The sequence below is a fragment of the Callithrix jacchus genome, chromosome 8, assembly GCF_049354715.1.
Source record: "Callithrix jacchus isolate 240 chromosome 8, calJac240_pri, whole genome shotgun sequence".
Classification (NCBI taxonomy): domain Eukaryota; kingdom Metazoa; phylum Chordata; class Mammalia; order Primates; family Cebidae; genus Callithrix; species Callithrix jacchus.
In genome coordinates this window covers 7,240,474-7,261,463 of record NC_133509.1, presented here as the reverse complement: position 1 = coordinate 7,261,463, position 20,990 = coordinate 7,240,474, and the positions used below count along the sequence as shown (strand labels likewise).

The 20,990-nt window shown below is 36.3% G+C and overlaps 1 protein-coding gene across 7 annotated transcripts in view; it reads left to right on the top strand.

Annotated features, from left to right (window-relative positions):
- The window catches only part of ICE2 (interactor of little elongation complex ELL subunit 2), a 55,040-nt gene that overhangs the window by 21,729 nt on the left and 12,321 nt on the right, over nucleotides 1–20,990 (top strand). For 6 of the 7 annotated variants that reach the window (XR_013520678.1, XM_009004990.5, XM_078333283.1 and 3 more), the window contains exons 6-12: nucleotides 827–964; nucleotides 2,143–2,259; nucleotides 2,427–2,586; nucleotides 3,781–3,962; nucleotides 8,272–9,265; nucleotides 9,940–10,115; nucleotides 15,347–15,476. Coding sequence is in view for 6 of the 7 variants with exons in the window: in XM_009004990.5 (XP_009003238.1) it covers nucleotides 827–964; nucleotides 2,143–2,259; nucleotides 2,427–2,586; nucleotides 3,781–3,962; nucleotides 8,272–9,265; nucleotides 9,940–10,115; nucleotides 15,347–15,476 (1,897 nt within the window). In the remaining variant the exon portion in view is untranslated. Of the gene's footprint in view, nucleotides 1–826; nucleotides 965–2,142; nucleotides 2,260–2,426; nucleotides 2,587–3,780; nucleotides 3,963–8,271; nucleotides 9,266–9,939; nucleotides 10,116–12,129; nucleotides 12,266–15,346; nucleotides 15,477–20,990 lie in introns of those variants that run through there. The other variant, XM_035258762.3, reaches the window with a different exon arrangement.

The window sequence follows — 20,990 nt, the reverse complement described above, 5'->3', positions numbered from 1 at the left end:
TGTAACTGGACACCTTTTACAAACATGTTAAGGGAGAGGGGATGTAGATATATGATAAAGCTAGTATATAAAGATGCTGAGAGCTTTTTTGACCTAAAATACATTCTGAGACATTAAGATAAAGTTCATTGACAGAAGAAATGATAGTATCTTAGAAGATAATGTATCTGTGTATTTTAATCATAAACAACTCTCCCCACCTTCAACAGCTAAGCATCTCTGAATTGTTTATATATTATCACAAGTGGCACATACTCTTCTCGCAAGAAGCTGTGAATTTTATTTATTTACTGATTACATTTCCTGATGTTATTAATATTTTGAAAATAGTTTGGAGAAAATAATAAGCACTCCATCATTTGAATTAGTTATAACATTTCTCATTTGATTTTTTTAGATTATAGATTAGAGTGACCTGTAAGATAACTACTTTATTAATTCATTGTGCTTGGGAATGTTTTTAGAGTATACTGCTGAATTTCTAATTATTCATATAACTGCTTTTATCGCAGTAAAGCATGTTGAAATTTTCATGTGGCTTCCTTTAACAGTTCTTAAGTAGCGTGGAAAATATGTGTCTTCACTATTTTTAAGTTTTAATGAGACTGCTAATTTTAGTATTATTAAATATCGGTATTTCAAGTATCTGGGTTAAAAATAAATTATGAAAACAAAGAATATGCAATGTATGTAATCTTAGAAGCTTGATTAATGCAATCAGGCTACTTTTTACAATGAACAATTAGTCAACATAACTAAAAATTTCCTTTTTGCATTATTGGAGAAATACAATACAAATGAGTTTTTCTTAATTTCTCTTTCCCAGAAAATTTTAAGAGCTTGCATTGAACAAGTGAAAAAGTATCCAGAATTCTATACTCTCCATGAGGTCACCAGCTTAATGGGATTCTTCCCATTCAGAGTAGAGATGGGATTAAAGTTAGAAAAAACTCTTCTTGCATTGGTAAGATTTATTATCTGAAGATATAAGCTTTTTTTTGTCTGAAATATCATGTGTGTGTATGTCTGTAATTTTGTTTTTTTTAGATATTGTCTAGCTCTTTTTGCCTGGAGTACAATGGTATGATTTCAGCTCACTGCAACTTCAACCTCCCAGATTCAAGTGATTCTCCTACCTCAGCCTCCTGAGTAGGCGGGATTATAGGCACCCACCACCATGCCTGCCTAATTTTTGTATTTTTAGTAGAAACGAGGATTTTACCATGTTGGCCAGGCTGGTCTTGAACTCCTGACCTCAGGTGATCCACCTGCCTCAGCTTCCCAAAGTGCTGGGATTGCAGGAGTTAGCAACTGTGCCCAACTCATGTATATTTTACATAGATATTATATTTAAACTTTAAGAAATTATTAGATAACTTTTTAAAATATGTAATACAAATCCGTGTCCCTTTATTTTTATTTTCTGGATACAAATACTTGATATTTTTAATAATGCCACTACTAACTTTGTTCCTTGATACTCTTTTCTTACCACCCATCAGAATGCCCCTGAATACAAGCAGGAAGCCCCCCTTTTTTAATGGGGTTTTATTCACAAACATATTAGAAATAAGTGTGTGGAGAGGGTATTTTGGAGTTTCTGTTGTCCTCTGTTTTGATGTATATCTCTTAAAAGAAGAGGATACACTTTAAAGTGACTGGAAAAATTCTACGAAACTGTCCTGGCATGGTGGCTCACAGACAGAACCAGCACTTTGGGAGGCCAAGGCAGGTAGATCACTTGAAGTCAGGTGTTTGCGACCAACCTGGCCAACATGGCAAAACCCGGTTTCTACTAAAAATACAACAATTAGCTGGGTGTGCTGGCATGCACCTGTTATCCCAGCTTTTCCGGGAGGCTGAGGTGAGAGGATTGCTTGAACCTAAGAGGCAGAGGTTATAGTGATCTGCTATCACACCACTGCACTCCAGCCTCTGTGACAGAGCAAGTCTTAGTCTCAAAAACAAAACAAAAAACTGGTAGTGGTTGTCAAGCAAAAACATGAATATCATGGCATAAAGTTTCTAAATCTGATGTTTACATTTTGTAGAATGATAAATTTCATATGATGAAAGATACTTTTCTTAGAAAAAATACATCAGGATTTTTGCAGTAAAATGATTAATTATTTTCATATTTAGGGCAGTGTAAAATATGTGAAAACAGTATTTCCCTCAATGCCTATGAAGTTGCAGCTCTCAAAAGATGATACCGCTACCATTGAAACGCCAGAACAAACAGCTGAAGCTATGCATTATGTAAGTACAAGGCAGCATTGGATCTTCTTAAATGATCTTTTATCTCTCACAAAAGACATCTAATCTGATTGTAATAAAGTACCCTTTCTGACTTTCTTTGTCTTTTACTTTATTAAAGAAAGTTTCAGTAAGCATAACCAAGTAACAAATTACTTGTTGTTTTTCAGGATATTAGTAAAGATCCAAATGCGGAGAAGCTTGTTTCAAGATACCACCCTCAGATAGCTATAACTAGTCAATCCTTATTTACCTTATTAAATAATCATGGACCGACGTACAGGGAACAGTGGGAAATTCCAGTGTTTGTTCAAGTAATACCTGTTGCAGGTTTGTGATTTACTATGTCAAATATTGCTTTCAAAAAAGAGAGGTTGGAAGGCATGTTCTCATTCACAGATGGAAGTTGAACAATGAGAACACATGGACACGGGGGGAAACAACACACATGGGAGCCTGTTGCGGGGTCGGAGCAAGGGGAGGGAGAACATTAGGACAAATACCTAATACATGCAGGGCTTAAAACCTAGATGACGGGTTAATAGGTGAAGTAAACCACCATGACACATGTACACCTACGTAACAAACCTGCACATTCTGCACGTGTATCCCAGAATGGAAGTAAAATTAAAAAAAAAAAAAGGTTAGAACTGTTTGATTTCAGCTGTAAATATAGGGGGTCATTTATCAGGTATCAAAGTACTGATTTAAGGAGGATGTCAGTTTGACACTTACATTCAATAAAACTTTTTCATGTATAAAGTTACTGTAGGCTCAGCACTACTAAATGAATTAATTAGATATATAACACCTATAGTCGTTGTTTAAGGGTGAGAGTTAGAGACAAAGTGATAGCATAGGGTGGCCAAGAAATTCATTAAATGGTCAGGTTTTTCTTTTACTGAAATGAAAGGAATGTATTTCTTCAGTAGACAACCTCAAACGGGTGAGTTTCCATGACTTACTAACTTGTCTATTACTGGAATTTGGAATTACAGTAAATTTGTAAATATAAGCAATAATTTTGTTGTCTGTCTTTTGACAACAAAATTAATATTTGGGTATTCCTGTATTCAAAAAATTATTTTCCCTACTGTTTTGATTCATATTTTATTTTTAAATATCTTCCAGAATTAATATTATTATATGTCATAGCATAAATATAGGAAATGAAAGACTATGTCTAATGAAACAAAACTACAAATTAGAATTAAATGTAATATATACTCCATGGTAGATATTTCATCACTTTTTGCAAGTTCCTGTCAGAGCTGAGTAATGATGACAGTAAGAATGTAACAGTAAAAAACATTGTTAGAAAGATGTTTTTCTCCTGCCATTTGAATTTTCTTGCCCTTAGATTTGGAAAGGACTTTAATATCTTCTAATCTAAGGGTTGCAAATAAATGGGACATACGCTGCCATTCTTCTGGTGTCTCTTTGGTAATCCTAATGTTATACATCCTGTTTTTTAAAAAATAAATTACTATTCGGTACTAATTACCTCTTTTCTTTGGTTTTAAGGTTCAAAACCAGTTAAAGTAATATATATTAATTCACCACTTCCCCAGAAGAAGATGACTATGAGAGAGAGAAATCATATCTTTCATGAAGTTCCATTAAAATTTATGATGTCCAAAAACACATCTGTTCCAGTCTCTGCAGTCTTTATGGACAAACCTGAAGAGTTTATAGCTGAAATGGATGTATGTAATGCTTTTTTTTTCCTTAGGGGAATGTACTTGTTTATCCTTTTGAAGCATAAAGTTTTACTGCAAATCCCTAAACCTAGTAGCTAAAAATGCAGGCTTTAGATTCTAACTTAAATTGAATTTCAAGTGTAGCTAGATTTTAGGCAACTAACTTAACCTCCCTCAGCCTCAGTTTTCTCTTCTCATACATGAAAAGTAGTAATACCTACTTGACAAGGTTATTATGAGGGTTAAGTTTGATATTTCATGTTAAAGGCTGAGCACGGTTTTTAGTGATGTATGAACACTCAGTGATGGTGATGAATATGAGATATTTCATTGGTCTCATTCGTATTCAGGAATTTTATTGTTTTGAGATGGAGCCTCTCTCTGTCACCCAGGCTGGAGTGCAGTGGCGTGATCTCTGCTCACTGCAACCTCCACCTCCTGGGTTCAAGTGATGCTCCTGCCGAAGACTCCTGAGTAGCCGAGATTATAGGTGTGCACCACCACACCCAGCTAACTTTTTGTATTTTTGGTAGAGGCAGGATTTTGCCACATTGGCCAGGCTGGTCTCAAAGTCCTGACCTCAGGTTATCCACCTGCCACAGCCAACCCATATCCGAGAGTTTTTAAGTGTGAAAAGGAACAGATGAGTTTAATTTGATTGGTACAGAAGGTATTTGGCCAGATTGTTAATCTTCAGTATTCTTAGTAGCTATGTGACCTTGAGTAGATTACAAAATATCTCTGTTTAGTTTGCTTATCTGTAAAGTGGGCATCATGATACTACCTAACTCAAAGGATTGTTTAGGTTTAAATGAATTCATACATGTAAAACATTTAGAGTAACACTTGGCACTTTGTAAGTATTAGCTTTTATTATTCTGTGTTTTAAAGTATTTTTTCCATGAGTTTTAAATACATTATGTATAGAAAACTTGATTCATTCATTCCATAAGTTTTTATTGAGCTGACACTATTCCATGCAGGGAAGAAGCAGCAGTGAATAAAAACAAAATCTGTTTTCTCTCAGAGCTTACATTAGTGGCAGAGGGCCCAGATACAGGAAAAAAGCAGGTAATGGTAAATGCTATGGAGAAAAATAGAGTAGGTTAAGGGGAAATAGAGAGATGGGTGGGGAAGGGGTCATTTTATATTCATGATCAAGAAGGCTTTTCTGAGGATAGGAAAAGTGAACAGAGTCTTGAGTAAAATGAGAAAGCAAACAAAGATTTTAAAATAAAATATAAAAATGTTTTTATTATACTTAAGAGCTCATATAATTTTAAGGATATTCGCCTTTTGTTTTTTATATTTATGTTTTTCTCTTTGCCATTTGCCTTTTAATATTTTTATGATATAGATGTCATAAGACACTTTTAACTTACGTTTTCTTTTTATACATTTTACTTTTAAAAATCTGCCTAGGCCGGGCGCGGTGGCTCACGCCTGTAATCCCAGCACTTTGGGAGGCCATGGCGGGTGGATCACGAGGTCAAGAGATCAAGACCATTCTGGTCAACAAGGTGAAACCCCGTCTCTACTAAAAATACAAAAATTAGCTGGGCATGGTGGTGCGTGCCTGTAGTCCCAGCTACTCGGGAGGCTGAGGCAGGAGGTTGCGGTGAGCCGAGATTGTGCCATTGCACTCCAGTCTGGGTAACAAGAGTGAAACTCCGTCCCCCCCAAAAAAAAAATCTGCCTAAAACTTATATTCAGGTGAATGTCAGTAACAAGTGGCTGTAAAAACATGAGATAGGTTAAGAGGGATAAAAATTGACAGTGACTTCTTTCAGTAATGGGTAAGCCAGGTGATTTGGACCCTCCTTTTATTGATGACAACTAAAAAAGCTGGACAAATGTTAAAGTGTCTTTCTTAAAAGCATCAAAAAGCTAACAAGATAGTGAGGAATTCTAGGGATGAGATATTGAAGAGACAGGAAGCCCATAAGGTAAGCCTGTTACTTAGGGTCATTTTTGCGTTGGATTGTATTTGCCAGTTCTGAAGAGGTAAGTAAGAAAATGAACTGTGCTTTTGGCAGCATCACAGTACTGAGGGATAAAAGGAATCCGTTTTCCACTGAGGGCCTGGACCCCAAAGGTGCTGCACCTCAGGAGTCAGGGTGAACCAGAAGTAAAGCAGCTTTCTCTGAGATGGTAGCCTGAGTTTTTGGGCCCTGGCCTTAGAGTAAAATGCTTTTTCTGGATTGCCACTGTCTCCAAACACTTAGCAAAAGCAAGTGAAAATAATCCTTAGAGGAAGATAATGCATTTTTTAACTCCAAATTATTATACTTCTTAATATCGATTAGTTTAATTTTTGTTGCTTAGTATTCTGTAATTATTTTGATTTCTCTAGTCCAACAGTTTGGAATGTTTTTAAATTTACAAGTGCTTGAGTTTATTGTTTGTTTACATTTTTTAAATGGTCTCTGATTTTAGTTCTTCTGAACATAGAGTAAGACTTGATCAGATTCTGCTTTGGTCTGTATTGAAATTTTCTTTGTATATTATAGTCTATTTTTTGAAATGCCCTTTGGATTCTTGGGAAGAGAAAAAGGTTATCTTTGTAGTCTATTTATATATTTATTTTCAATCTTTTATATATATTCACATTTTTTAATATTCATACCTTCCGTATTCCTTTTTATTTACTTAGAGATAGTATATCATTGACCAAGTATAATTGTGTTTCTGTCAAATTTTTCTTTTATTTTTCAGTTTGACGGTGCATTTTGACATGATTACTTGACATGTCACAATTCATGACCATTATCTATTTATCACGGATTTTCTCTGTTTTCAAACTAGCATTTCTCCCTTTTCTAACACTTTTTGCCTTGAATTCTTCTTTGTCTAACAACACATTGCTATTCTTCCTCTTTTTGTATCTTGATGGCATCTCTTGTTTTGTTTTTAACCTTTTTGTGTAGGAATGCCTCATGTAAGCAGCATATAGTTTAATTTTTCTTTTTTTACCAAATACTGTAGTCTTTTAGTAGGAATTACCATTCATTAGCTACCATTCACAGAGAGGCTACTTATTAAGTGCCAGGCACAATGCCAAGAGATTTTCTATATATAATTTCTCATTTAATCTTTAGAACAAATCCAAGAAGATGCCCCTCCTTTACCTGTTTTAGAGATGAGTCAGTTGAGGTTCAGAGAGGTTAAGTAACTTAGATGAGTTGATCTTTCTTACTTATACCTGATGACCGTTAGAATCTTTCTTTTAAATCCTGAACTGTAAGGCTAGTGGATGTACATACATAACCAATTACCAAATTTCAATGGTATTTAACGTGCTCTGTCAAATGGAAGAGATCTTCTGGTGCTTGTCTCCTTGTGGAGGGGAAAGTGTATTCCTGAATAAGTTAAAACTGTGTGCAGTTTTTCCATTACTAAAACAGTACATGAAAAACAACGTTTATAACTTCATATCTCAGAATACGGTAAATCATCTTGTATCCATTTCTGCCCCATCTGTATTGCTGAGAGTTATTTTCCCTGAGTAGTTGTGGAAAGAAAGTGACTGGTTGATATTAAGGGTGCACCAGAAGCTCGTAACACTTCTCCGGCCGCGCTGGAAAGCAGCATCCTCACAGTGGCAGAGGGACTTTCCTCCTGGTCAGCTAAGACCAAGTGTCTCTGCAAAGATTCTACAGAGTGGACATAAATGAAAATCTGCCTCCTTGCTTGGCCCTACATTTCTTCTTTGTGGTCTTGTCCATTTTTTGACTAGTTGAAATTCCTCTTGAAATGTGGTAGTTTGTAAATATTTCATTTCCTGTGCTATTACAACTTGGCAAATTTGCCTGTTACCACAAACTTTTTTTTTTTTTTTTTGAGATGGAGTCTTGCCTTTGGCTTGGGCTGGAGTGCAGTGGCACGGTCTCAGCTCACTGCAGCCTCTGCCTCCTGGATTCAAGTGATTCTCCTGTCTCTTGAGGATTTGGGATTACCGGTGCCTGCCACCATGCCTGGCTAATTTTTTTGTATTTTTAGTAGAGATGCAGTTCCACCATGTTGGCCAGGCTGGTCTCGAACTCCTGACCTTGTGATTCGCCTGCCTCAGCCTCCCAAAGTTGTGGGATTACAGGTGTGGCCACTGTGCCTGGCATCAGAAACATTTCAGTGGGAAGGTAAGGTTAAATAGTTGTTAGTAGGTTTTCGTCATCTTAAGCAAGAATCTTTTACAACCATTAGACTTACCCTTCTCCTTTAAAAGAACATGAAGTATGTATGAGAGGATAGGGATATTAAGAGATAGGTAGCTTGTTTTGGAATTTTTACTAATACTTCACCAATTTATTTACTTAAGATCTCCTGTGAAGTCAATGAGTGCCGAAAAATTGAGACTCTTGAAAACTCGTATCTGGATTTTGATGATGATGTCACAGAACTTGAAACTTTTGGAGTAACCACCACTAAAGCATCAGAGTCACCAAGTCCAGCAAGTACTTCCACAGTACCTAACATGACAGATTCTCCTATAGCCCCCAAAGCAGGAACTACACCTGCGGCCCCAAGTGCACCAGACATTTCTGCTAATTCTAGAAGTTTATCTCAGATTCTCATAGAACAGTTGCAAAAGGAGAAAGAGCTTGTCACTGGTGTGGTTGGTGGCCCTGAAGAGTGCAAAAATAAAGATGATCAGGGATTTGAATCATGTGGTGAAAAGGTATCAAATTCTGACACGTCTTTGATGCAAGATAGTGACTTGAAAACATCGGATGCCTTACAGTTAGAAAATTCTCAGGAAACTGAAACTTCTAATAAAAATGACATGACTGTAGATACGGTACATGCAGATGATGAAAGACCCAGTGTTCTGGAAAACCTAGATACCTCAAAGGAAAAAACAGTTAGATCCGGAGCAAATAAGACTGAAGATACAGATATCTGCAGCAGTGATACAGATGAGGAGTGTTTAATCATTGATACAGAGTGTAAAAATAATAGTGATGGGAAGACATCTGTTGTGGGTTCTAACTTAAGTTCTAAACCAGCCAGTCCAAATTCTTCCTCAGGACTGGCTTCTGTAGGAAACCAGACAAACACTGCTTGTAGTCCTGAAGAGTCATGTGTTTTAAAAAAACCTATCAAACGAGTATATAAAAAATTTGATCCAGTTGGAGAGATTTTAAAAATGCAGGATGAGCTCTTAAAGCCAATATCCAGGAAAGTACCGGAATTGCCCTTAATGAATTTAGAAAATTCTAAACAGCCTTCTGTTTCTGAGCAATTGTCTGTCCCTTCAGACGCCTCTAGTTGGCCGAAACCTGGATGGCCTGCATTTCAGAAGCCAAAAGGACGTAAGTAAATATTTACAAATATTACACTGTTTTACTTGTTCTTTTTTCTTAGTTATTTTTCCCTCATTCTTTTACTTTGTTATAACCTGTTTTGTAATTGTCACACAGTCATTGATACTTCATTTTTTCAATCTATTGATCAGTATTTCTGCTTCCAAAATGTCCTCTCTATTATGTACACAGAAGTGTATGGGCCTTGTAACTTGTGTTTATCTAATGTGAACAATGACTGCTAAGCTATAGGTAATACAGTTTGTCAAACTGATGAAGGGCAAGTGCATCTAGAATAATCATAAACATTTGATTGATTTAAAATTTATTTATACTTGATGTTGGACTGCAGTTTTACGACATCTGCTCCTCAGCTCTGCCTGGTTAGGAATAACATTACTTTAAACTTTTTTTCTCACATGGTGTGGTGTCTCATGAATTTATACTTTGCCTAGAGTTAGTGAAGGTTAAAAGGAGAAGAACCTTAAAGCATGGGTTTCAGCTCTTCCTGCAGTTCCAGTAAGAGTAAACAGAAATGGCAATAGTGTGAGTGTCCATTAGGCAGAGAAGTGATTATTTAAAGATGGTAGAAGTTTAAAAGTAGTTAATTGAATTGTTGTATCCTCGACTGTAATGGGTAAAGAGATAATGTATTTTAAAAATGAGAAACATTATTTTTAAAGGGTTACCGTATGAACTCCAGGACTATGTTGAAGATACGTCGGAATACCTCGCTCCTCAGGAGGGAAATTTTGTTTATAAGCTATTTAGCCTGCAAGACCTGTTGTTACTCGTGCGCTGCAGTGTCCAGAGGATAGAGACAAGACCACGCTCTAAAAAACGGAAGAAAATCAGAAGAGTAAGTTGTTATTTGCAGAGTTAGATTGTGATCACATAAATAATCAACAGATATTTAACATGTCGTTACTATAAAGTCTAAAACGTTGAGCACTCGTAGTATCTTCAGGTTGAGTTTTTTTTTTGTTTTTTTTTTTTTAACTAAAATACTGAGATCAAGTTAAGTGTTTGTATAAAGTAGCCATAAATGCCAGTCACATTCACGCATGGAATATACAGATTGAGCCGCTCCAGTCCAAAATCCAGAATGCTCCAAAGTTCGAAAGCTTTTGAGCTCCAGTATGATACCACAAGTGGGAAATTCCACACATGACCTCATATAATGAATGGGTCACAGTCCAAACTCCAGTCAAAATTTTGTGTCATGCATAAAAGTATTTAATATATTGTATAAGATTACCCTCAGGCTGTATGCATAGGGTGTATGGGAAACATAAATGAAATTTGTGTTTAGACCTGAGTCCTGTCCCCAAGATACCTCATTTTGTATATATAAATATTTCAAAAGCCAGAAAAAAATTCCAAATCTGAAATGCTTCTGGTCCCAAGCGTTATAGATAAGGGATACTCCACCTGTATAAACCTTATTAAAAAACTGCATCATCGTATATTAGATCTAGACTGGCACATACATTCCTGTTTTCTCTGGGAATTTGGATTTTCATTATTACACGTGAGCTCAAGCTCTTTTCTCTCCTTCTTTGGGGCACTTTTTGGCCTACTTTAGAAGTCCAAGTAGAACTTTTGAAAGACGGCATTTCACACACATTTAAGGTCTTTCCAGGATTGGTAGAAGACCAAGTCTCTTCCTTTCTTTTTCTCCCTCTTGTTTCTTTGGGGTTTGATGTAAGTATTTTCCTCCTGCAATTTAACTCTTTCTTTCAGTAATTTTCTACATTTGAAATTCTCTTTCACATTTGTTTACATTTATTTTGTGTGTATCACTACTGAATTCTGGTAAATAGAATCTTCTATATTATAATTGAGTATGTAATATTAAAATGTGTTTTTAATTTTTCTTAAGGTTTTTTCTGTTGTATATATTTTTCATAGTATACATTTTTAAAAAAAAGGTTTTGGTGTCTCTGTCTCCTGTTATCTAACCCATTGCCTAATAAGAATCATCACTGACAACTTTGAAGTCAGTATGTTTTGAGATAGGGATTAGGGGAATCCAGACTAGTGATGTTCTAGTATGGATCCTTGTGGAATACTTCCTGACTGCTGTATCATGTTAAAGAATAATTGGATTTCAAAAAGTGTCCAGCCTTTTCACAGTGCTAATAACAGCAGTGTGAAGGTTTGACCACTGTGACAAACTCTAAGACTAACCCATCCAGATCCAGGATGTACCCTTTGTCCACTCAAATCCAGTAGACTCAGTGGACCTTGTGCTTGATAACATTTTTTGTTTTGTTAAGTAGAAGGAAGATTACAAATAAATTATTAAATTCCTAAATTATTAATCTTCTCATTCACATAATTTAATTTTTATCATTGATTCAAACTCAAAATTTTAGAAACCAAATGGTTTTGAATTAAAACCAACGTGATACCACAAGTGGAAAATTCCACACATGACCTTACCTGGTCACAGTCCAAACTCCAGTCAAAATTTTGTTTCATGCTTTTATAAAGTTTATACAGGTGAAGTAGTAGCCCTTATCTATAAATCCCTTATTTATAAACTAAAACCATTTAGTTTTAGTGCTCTTTACAAGAGAAACTCAAGGAATGCCACCATTTTGTAGTTTTCATTGTCTCCTTCTAGATAAATGCTAACATCCTGTGAATTAAAAGATTTTATTTTTTCTGCCTCATATATGTTAACTAATGAATTTAATAGCCATAAGCTTGAACATCCTGAATAGATGCAGTATCAGTCCTATAGACTATATTTTCAAGGGTTTATTTCTTTAATTCCTCCTTGCTTTTTCTCTGATATGTTTTAGAACTACCTCATTTCTTTCACTTCCTACTCTGTGAATCCATACCACTTTGTATTTCTTTTTCAGCTTACGGCGCTTAGAAATTGTTGATGGCCGATATCTCTTAAGTAAGAATAGCCTAGGGAAATTTTGGATACCAGTTTAATTCTTGAACAAGACAGCTTGGTAAGGGCATTGTAATTCACTTGACTAAGGTGAAATTTATAAATTTCAAGACATAAAGGAGAAAATTTATTATCAAAATATATCAATAGTCACACCCTAAAGCATATCTAAATAGAAGCCTCGTATTTCTGATTGTGTCAAACTCAATAAAATTTAAAAATTTTCAGTGAATGTTTATATTGCCCCTGATATTATATTTAGTAGTTTAGTACACATGGTTTAAATCGCTAAGTAAAGTGTATGCTCCTTGGAATCATGTCCTGTTCATCTCTGTTTCTCCAAAACATTTTATCCTATGGAAACTCAATAAACAGGCACAGAGCAATTGAGGAAAATGGAGAGGGATTGGTATTGTTGAGTAAGGTAACTTTAGGGATGTTGAGGCACCAGTTTGAAGATGTTATAAATGGTGCTATTTAAACTAATTAGGTAAAAGTACATCCCCCGTTAGTATTTCCTACCTAAAAACCAACTTGCTTAGATAGAGCTTTGAAGTACTTAGAAGTCTCTTCAACCTCTGATATCCAAGAACCTCATGTCTTTGTTTCTTTCTCGGTTCTTCAATTACTTTATTTTAGTTGAGATTTTAGTTTCCAGTGTCATTTGTTTTCTCACCAAAACTCTGCTTAATAAGAGTTGCACTTTAGAGAAGAACTTAAACCATCAGCCAGTCTCAAATGATGGAATAAAAGAAAGAGGCTAGGTGCAGTGGCTCACACCTGTAATCCCAACACTTTCAGAGGCCAAGGCGGGTGGATCACTTGAGGTCAGGAGTTCAAGACCGGCCTGGCCAAGGAGGTGAAACTCCATCTCTACTAAAAAAAGAAAAAACTTAGCCAGGCATGGTTGCCCGCCAATAATCCCAGCTGCTCTGGAGACCGAGGCAGGAGAATCTCTTGAAGCTGGGAGGCAGAGCTTGCAGTGAGCTGAGATTGTGCCATTGCACTACAGCCTGGACAACAAGAGCGAAATTCCATCTCACAAAAGTAATAAAGAGGCTAATTTGGACAGCAAGATAAAATGGAATCGGTGCTAAATTAAATATATGATTACAACATCCATACCCAGTAACTTTGGATGATTTCATAATATGTATTATTATTTGTCTCAGGTAACCAAGTATCCTGAGTGCCTTATGTGAAAAATTGGAAGAGAACTAAGAAAAACTTTTACTTGGGGAGCCACTTATCAAGGGAAGAAAATAGTAAATTTTATAGAATGAACATGTTTATTTTCCTTAAATTTCAATTTTGGGACACTAAGGAAAGATGAAATGTTCAGGCCTTTTTTCCCCCTGCTTCCTGGAGATGGCAGTAGAATACATACAGAAATTAAAACTGGTTTTAGGACTTGGCTTTATAGATAGGGTAGTATTATCTAAGAATATCTCCCAAGTATTTGCTTTTCAGAAGTGATATTTATTTTTAAATTTTAAAAAATATGTGGAATTAACTTTCCCATTTCTGGTCCAGAACTGTGATCCTTTTTCTCAGTCAACTTTTTTCTCATCTTTTCTATAAACTATCTATGTGTCCTTGAGCAAATTTCCTGTATTTTTTCTGAAGAGACAAGAGTCTTGCTCTGTTGCTCAGGAAGGAGTGCAGTAGCTTGGTCATAGCTTAGGGACTCAGATGCTCCTCCCACCTCAGTCTCCTGAGTAACTAGGATTATAGGCATGTGCCACCATGCCTAGCTAATTTTTTTTTTAAATTTGTTGTAGAGGCAGGGTCTTGCTATTTTGTCCAGGCTAGTCCTGAACTCCTAACCTTAAGTAATTTTCCCACAGCCTCCCAAAGTGCTAGGATTGCAGGCCTGAGCCACTGCACCCAGTCTGAGCAAATTTCTTAACCTTCTGGGCCTTCATTTGTTTATCCCAACCTCCTATTTGCTCTAAAGTTATGAAGAGACTAAATCCTATGCAGATAACTGTTTGCCACAGAATTACACTGTAAAATGCTTTTCTTGATAAAATTATTTAATTTTGTTTTAATTGAGAAGACACTTGAGGCCTAACTACTCAAAGTATGGTTCCTGGAACAAGAGCTTGTTAGTAATATAAAACCTTGGGCTTTATTCTAGATTCTACATTTTAACAAGATCGCCAGATTTCTTACATGCACATAGTTCAAAGGCAATCATGTGAAACCACACTTACTGTTGGTAATAAAAATAGTGGATTTGAATTGTTCTTACCACCACCGTTGTACCAAGCCTACTCTTTACCACTTTGTGAAAATCAAGAATTAAGAAATACTGATGAAATATTTTTAAATCTATAAATGGTGACATCTTAGTATAGTTTCAGAAGTACTAATTAGCTTTATCAATGCAAGTAAGTATTTAAATCGTGTTTCTTTTTTGGCAAATGGAAATAGACTTCTGTTGAGAGTAGAGTTTTCTTTGAAGGCATGAGATAGCATAAGCACAGTGAGCAACATGTATTTCTTTGCATATGCTCCCTTAGACTAGTAATAGGTACTGGTCTAAATTACTTATGGCGTGTGCTGACCAGTGACCTTGAATGGATAATTTGTCAGATATTTCATGTCTGAAATAAAGCCTTTAAATGGAAGATAATGAGAAACACAGGTGTTAATGTAGGCGTTAGTGCCCATGTATTTGCAGACTGAAACAAGCTGCTCAGAGTATTTGAGTCTGAGGCAATGTGACTCATGCTTTAAAGGAGCAAAAATTTCTACCTTTTTTATCTTGAAAATGACTAGTATGTAAAGAAGTCAGTGCTTCCCAGTATCTAGCTTTGAGCCTTTGGGCAACTAACTATGTATGATAGGCTCTGTTGCAAGGATTCATTCAGGGAACGCTGTCATTCACATTCCCTGACAGAAATCAAATGTTGCCTGTGTGGGGAGGTGTGTTGATTTTGTTCAGAAATGGGTATGGTAGGGAGGGATCACTTAACCGTTCACCTTTTGCCACCAAACATTCTTCTATCCATCAGGCCTGAACGTATCCATCTTACTGTCTGAATCCTTCTGTAATTAAAAGGATGAAATAAGATTACCTGAAAGCATTTTGAAAGTGCCAAAGCTGTATAGGCAAATGTATTTACTATTAATAGTAAATTGGAGCTTTGAAAATGTATAATCTTGCATTGCAGCAATTTCCAGTTTATGTACTGCCAAAAGTAGAGTATCAGGCTTGTTACGGAGTTGAAGCTCTGACTGAGAGTGAACTTTGTCGATTATGGACTGAAAGTTTATTGCATTCCAACAGCTCATTCTATGTTGGTAAGTTATACAAAAAGCCTTTATTCTCCTTTATAATTTCCTTGTAATTACATACTTGTAAACTCAATTGTGAATACTTCTATTCTGCACTTTTTTGCTTTAATTTTTATGTATGTATGTATGTATTTATTTATTTTTAGACAGGGTCTCACTGTTGCCTAGGCTGGAGTGTAGTCATGTGATCATAACTCACTGTAACCTCGAACTCCGGGCCTCAAGTACTCTTCCCACCTCAGCCTTCCCATAGCTGGGGCTGCAGGCATGTATTACCATTCCCAGCTAATTTTTTGGTTTTTTTCTTGAGATGGGGTCTCATGTTGCCTAGACTGGTCTTGAACTTCTGGCCTTAAGCAGTCCTCCTGCCTTAGCCTCCAAAAGCTCTGGGATTACAGGGATGACCTATCATGCTGACCTATTTTAAAAACACTTGTTTAATAGTATAATCAAAAATACACATTTGTTTTCTAAAGCAAGCTTCTTTTAAGAGTACTATTTAATTGGTTATTTATTGATCTATAAGTTTATTTTGAAATTTTTGTATAATGACACTACTTTTAAAACCTCAAATAGTTTGATGAAATGACGTTTTCCTTTTTTGTTTTGTTTTGTTTTATGAGGGCATGGGGATTAGGCTGGAGTTTAGTTTGGATTGGCTCAGTTCATGTACAGTTAACATCCTCACATAATAGATTACTTGCTAGTCGTTATTGGTATTATTTCCTCCACTGGAATGTCTAATATCAAACATCTCAGTGCATCCCATTAATCTCAATCCCTCCTGGTCATCTGAAACTGCTCTTCAGAGTCGTGTTTTGCGTTCTTTGATCTCAGTGCAGCCTTTTACTTCTCTGTGACTTGTTGCTTTGTACTTTATTGTCTCTCTTAACACCTAACCCTTCTTCCTGTTAGACGATAAACAGCTTAAGGTCAGACTGGTAAAATTCTGTATTGAGTCTAATAAAATTTTGTGTTATTATAGTGCTTAGCATGATTCCTTGTATGTAATAAATCCTTTGAGGGTGTTTTTCTTGCTTAAAGAAAGGTTATTCACTTAAAACTTTCTTCCTGTTTTGGTTAATCAGTATTTTGTTTTCATGTTTTATGAGAGTATTAAAAAGATAATTGATTTATTCTTTCTGCTTAACTCAAAAAAGGAAGTAGCTAAATGCACTGATTGGTAGTATACTGCCTCGCTCGTCCTCCTTCAACACGTATTAGAAGTTTTTGTAGTAATTTTCAGTCTGTAACCAGAATCTCCAGTGTTCCTCCAAAAGACCTCACACCAACAGTCTCAACACGCGCTACTTGAAAGCAGTTTGCCAGCCACATCCATTTTAGGAAAGGACCAAGTGAAAACTTGTGAGTGAAATTTCATTTTAAGTACTGACAGAGAATGGAGATTCATGACAAAAAAAATTTTGAGATTTGAGTTTTTTAAATGTACGTTTAACATCAGCTATCTGGATTACTTTTTCTTATTTTTAAAAATCCTAAGTAATCATTGCCCTGTGTACTGATTATTCTCTGTGAATCCTATCCACTTGTGAGCCTTTCATTTCAATGTATGGAGGTAGTATTTTTGGTTTCTGTGACAAGTGTTTGGTGAAAAACATGTATTAATTGTCTGGTCGTAGGATGGTTTGCTTGGATTTTTTTTTTTTTGGTATGGTTATGGGAAGATACGTTTTAAAATGCTATTTTAGAAGTGTCTGTGAGCTTTTGAATTTTTAAAAAAATTGTTATAATACCCTTTTAATTTAAGAAAGTTGTTGAAGAAAATCACTTGAAGGGCGTTGTAAAAGTGGAGATTGCTGGCCCCTACCCCGGAGTGTCTTGATTCACTAGGTCTGCATTGGGACCTGAGGCTTTCTCAGGTGGTGCTGATGCTGCTTGGTTAGGGACCACACTTCGAACGTCAGTTCTATAGCTTCCAGTCTCTTTTTCAAGTAGAGTAAACACAATCGTGATTTGTTTGCTTTGCTTTGCTATAAACATGCTCCCATCTTTCCCTAGCTGCAGTGCTCTACCTTTTCCCCATAAAAACTTTTAAGATTTACTCCTTTAAGACAAGTTCCCCCATAGTCTCATCACAACTTCTGTCTCCACCCTCCAATCCTATAATATTGATGAGTTTTATATAGTTGACACACAGGCAGTCCTCATTTAGTACACAGTTTCAATAAGCAAACGTTTTAATTACAACGTATATTAACAGTGAGTCATTAAAGTATAAGCTTCATTGCTGGCCCTTCAGTCTACAAATCACAGTAAATAATAGGCACATCATGATCAGGGACCTGTCATGTCACTTCTTTCAAAATCTGTTTACAATTGATTATTGTTCACCTGTTGAGCTCATGCACAGATCAACGTGTGCAGTTGTGTTGACTCTTTGCTCCCAGTGATAAACCCATGTGATAGGTTACAAAAGTAGAAGAGAGAATTTGCCAGCAGATATTAAAGCAAAGCAAAGAAAGAAAAGGCGATACTGCCAGAAGTGAAACTTAAATGGAGCATAAATGGAATTACGGAGAAAATACAAGATAGTGGGAATGTTGGCTCTGCTGTGCTTCTAGTGACTCTAGATTTGCTGTCAGACAAACTTAGTAAAAGCGAACTTATAAATGAAGAAGAAAGTGGTTGTGACATAAAAGATGAACAGGTGACACTGGCATAAGATTTTACACTAAACAAACTCCCAAAGATAATTCATGACATTGAAGGCACAAAGGATAGAGTTTTGGGTGCCGATCTTAATTCAGAAAGGAATGGAACGGTTCACCATGTCATAGAAATGATTCATCAGGCCAGGTGTGGTGGCTCACACTTGTAATCCCAGCACATTGGAAGGCCAAGGCGGGTGGATCATTTGGCATCAGGAATTAAAGACCAGCCTGGCCAACAAGATGAAATTCTGTCTTCACTGAAAATACGAAAAATTAGCCAGGCGTTAGTCATGTGCGCCTATAATCCCAGCTACTTGGGAGACTGAGGCAGGAGAATCACTTGAGCCTGGAGGTTTTGGTGAGCTGAGATCGCACCACTTCACTGCAGTCTGGGTGACAGAGTGAGACCCTGTCTCAAAAAAAAAGAAAAGAAACAAGATGCATCCTTCCTGTACAAATTCTGCAAGAAGGTAACAAGCAAGCACTATTCAAACTGCTCTTGATTAATGTTTCATAAAGAAATAAAACCATTTAATGTTTTGAATTAGTGTACTAAAATATTTTACTGTTCTGTTCCTTTTCCTATACATTTATGATTGATATTCCTATACATTTATGATTATGAGAATTCATAGTGTTTTGTCTAAAAATTTAAATGTAATAGAACAGTTGTAATTTTCCTCGTTGATTATTAAAATTGTAGAGTTTTAGGCCAGGTGCAGTGGCTCACGCCTATAATCCCAGCACTTTGGGAGGCTGAGGCGGGTGGATCACGAGGTCAAGCGATTGAGACCGTCCTGGTCAACAAGGTGAAACCCCGTCTCTACTAAAAATACAAAATTAGCTGGGCGTGGTGGCGCGTGCCTGTAGTCCCAGCTACTCAGAAGGCTGAGGCAGGAGAATTGCTTGAACCCAGAAGATGGAGGTTGCAGGTGAGCCGACATCGTGCCATTGCACTGCAGTCTGGGTAACAGCGAAACTCTGTCTCAAAAAAAAAAAAATTAAATTAAAAAAATAAAATTGTAGCGTTTCAGCCTCTATGGTCATTTTTATCGTCCCACAGTGCATGCAAAGCTAGGAGTACCTATACACACTAATGTACGTGTATGCATGTGTATGTCTGTGTGCATATATGTATGAATGAGTGCATGTATATAAAGGTTTTATTTTCATTATGTGTAGATTTTATTCGTAGTTTATAAAGCAGTGCATTGCAACCTTGATGCACATAAATATTTGTACAGTGCACTGTAATATATAAGAGAAATTGCTCGTGGCTGAAAGGTAACAGCCAGGAAGCTTTTCCCATCCCAAGCATTGCTTAGCTGTCTGAAGGGCTGAGGTGGTGATTATCTTAAGCACACATATATCTTATTTGAGACCTAAAGGTTAGAAGACTCCAATGTTGAGAGTTGTGAACTCCTTGAGGAGGTAGATCCTCATAGCACTTAGTGTGGAATTCTCTGTGTGGTTATTTTTGACAAACTATACTTGACATGTACCGTAATACATACTTTTTAAAATGAATTGCTTTCATAAGGTAAGAGCTATTAGTTTTCTCAAAGACATAATCAGTAAACATCTAAAAGTTACTATGCTTAATACTCCCTTTCTGTGGTTATTAAATTCTTACAGGGTGTCTGTCTTATTAGAAATGCCACTGTGTAATAAGTGTTGCATATAAGTGCAGAGGTAAAACCTGGCATAAGAAATAACAAGTAGGTATGTGAACAAATGAATTTGTTGTCTTAGAAGGAAGGCATCTGGTAAAAATGTTTCTAAGTTTTTTTTTTGTGAGCATAAAGCAAATGAAATGAAAGGGGACTTGGTAAGAAAATGAAAGATTAAATTATGTGCATTTTTAATTGTCCCAGCTTTTTTAATTGACATCAGCTTTCCAGGTAATTTGTTTTGATACCTAAACATTAAAAGTTAAAAGAAAAATGTATTTTCAACATTGATACATATTATATTCTCATCATGCTAGTTGATGTTTTTAACTATGGTACAATACATATGATTTTTGTCTTGACTTGATTATATATATTTAACCCGCGACTATCTTTTATGTCACTTTTCGTTGGTATATTTCAGGGCCTTAGTATTAACTCTCAATCTCTTTTGTTTTAGAACATATGCATTACTTTGAACAAAAGCATCATATTAAGAATTGCTGTTTTGTTTTTTGGAATTCTAGATTCATACTGTGTTAGTAAAAAACAATGTAGGACTTGGGGCCAGGCGCAGTCACTCACAGCTGTAATCTAAGCAGTTTGGGAGTCCAAGGTGGGCAGACTGCTTGAGACCCAGGAGTTCGAGACCAGCCTGGCCAGCATGATGAAACCCCATCTCTACCAAAAATACATTTAAAAAAAAAAAAAAAAAAGTCTGGGAGTCGTGGTGCACAAACTCTAGTCCCAGCTATTCAGGAGGCTGAGGCACAAGAATAGTTTGAACCCAGGAGGCTGAGGTTGTAGTGAGCCTAGATTGCACCACTGCACTACAGCCCAGGTAACAGAGCAAGACTCTATCTCAAAAAAAAAGGAAAAGAAAAGGTCAGACTTGGGCCAGACATAGTGGCTGAAGCCTGTAGTCCCCGCACTTTGGGAAGCCGAGGCAGGTGCATCACCTAGCTCAGGAGTTTGAGATCAGCCTTGCCAACATGGTGAAACCCAGTCTCTATGTAAAAGCACATAAAAATTAGCCAGGTGTAGTGGCAGGCCCCTGTAGCTCCTCGGCAAGCTGAGACAAAAATAAGACTTCAAACATACGGCTTTGATTTTTTTTTAAACAGTGGGAAATGTAGAATTTCTTTACAGTCATTAAAATTTGTGAAAGCATTTTTAAG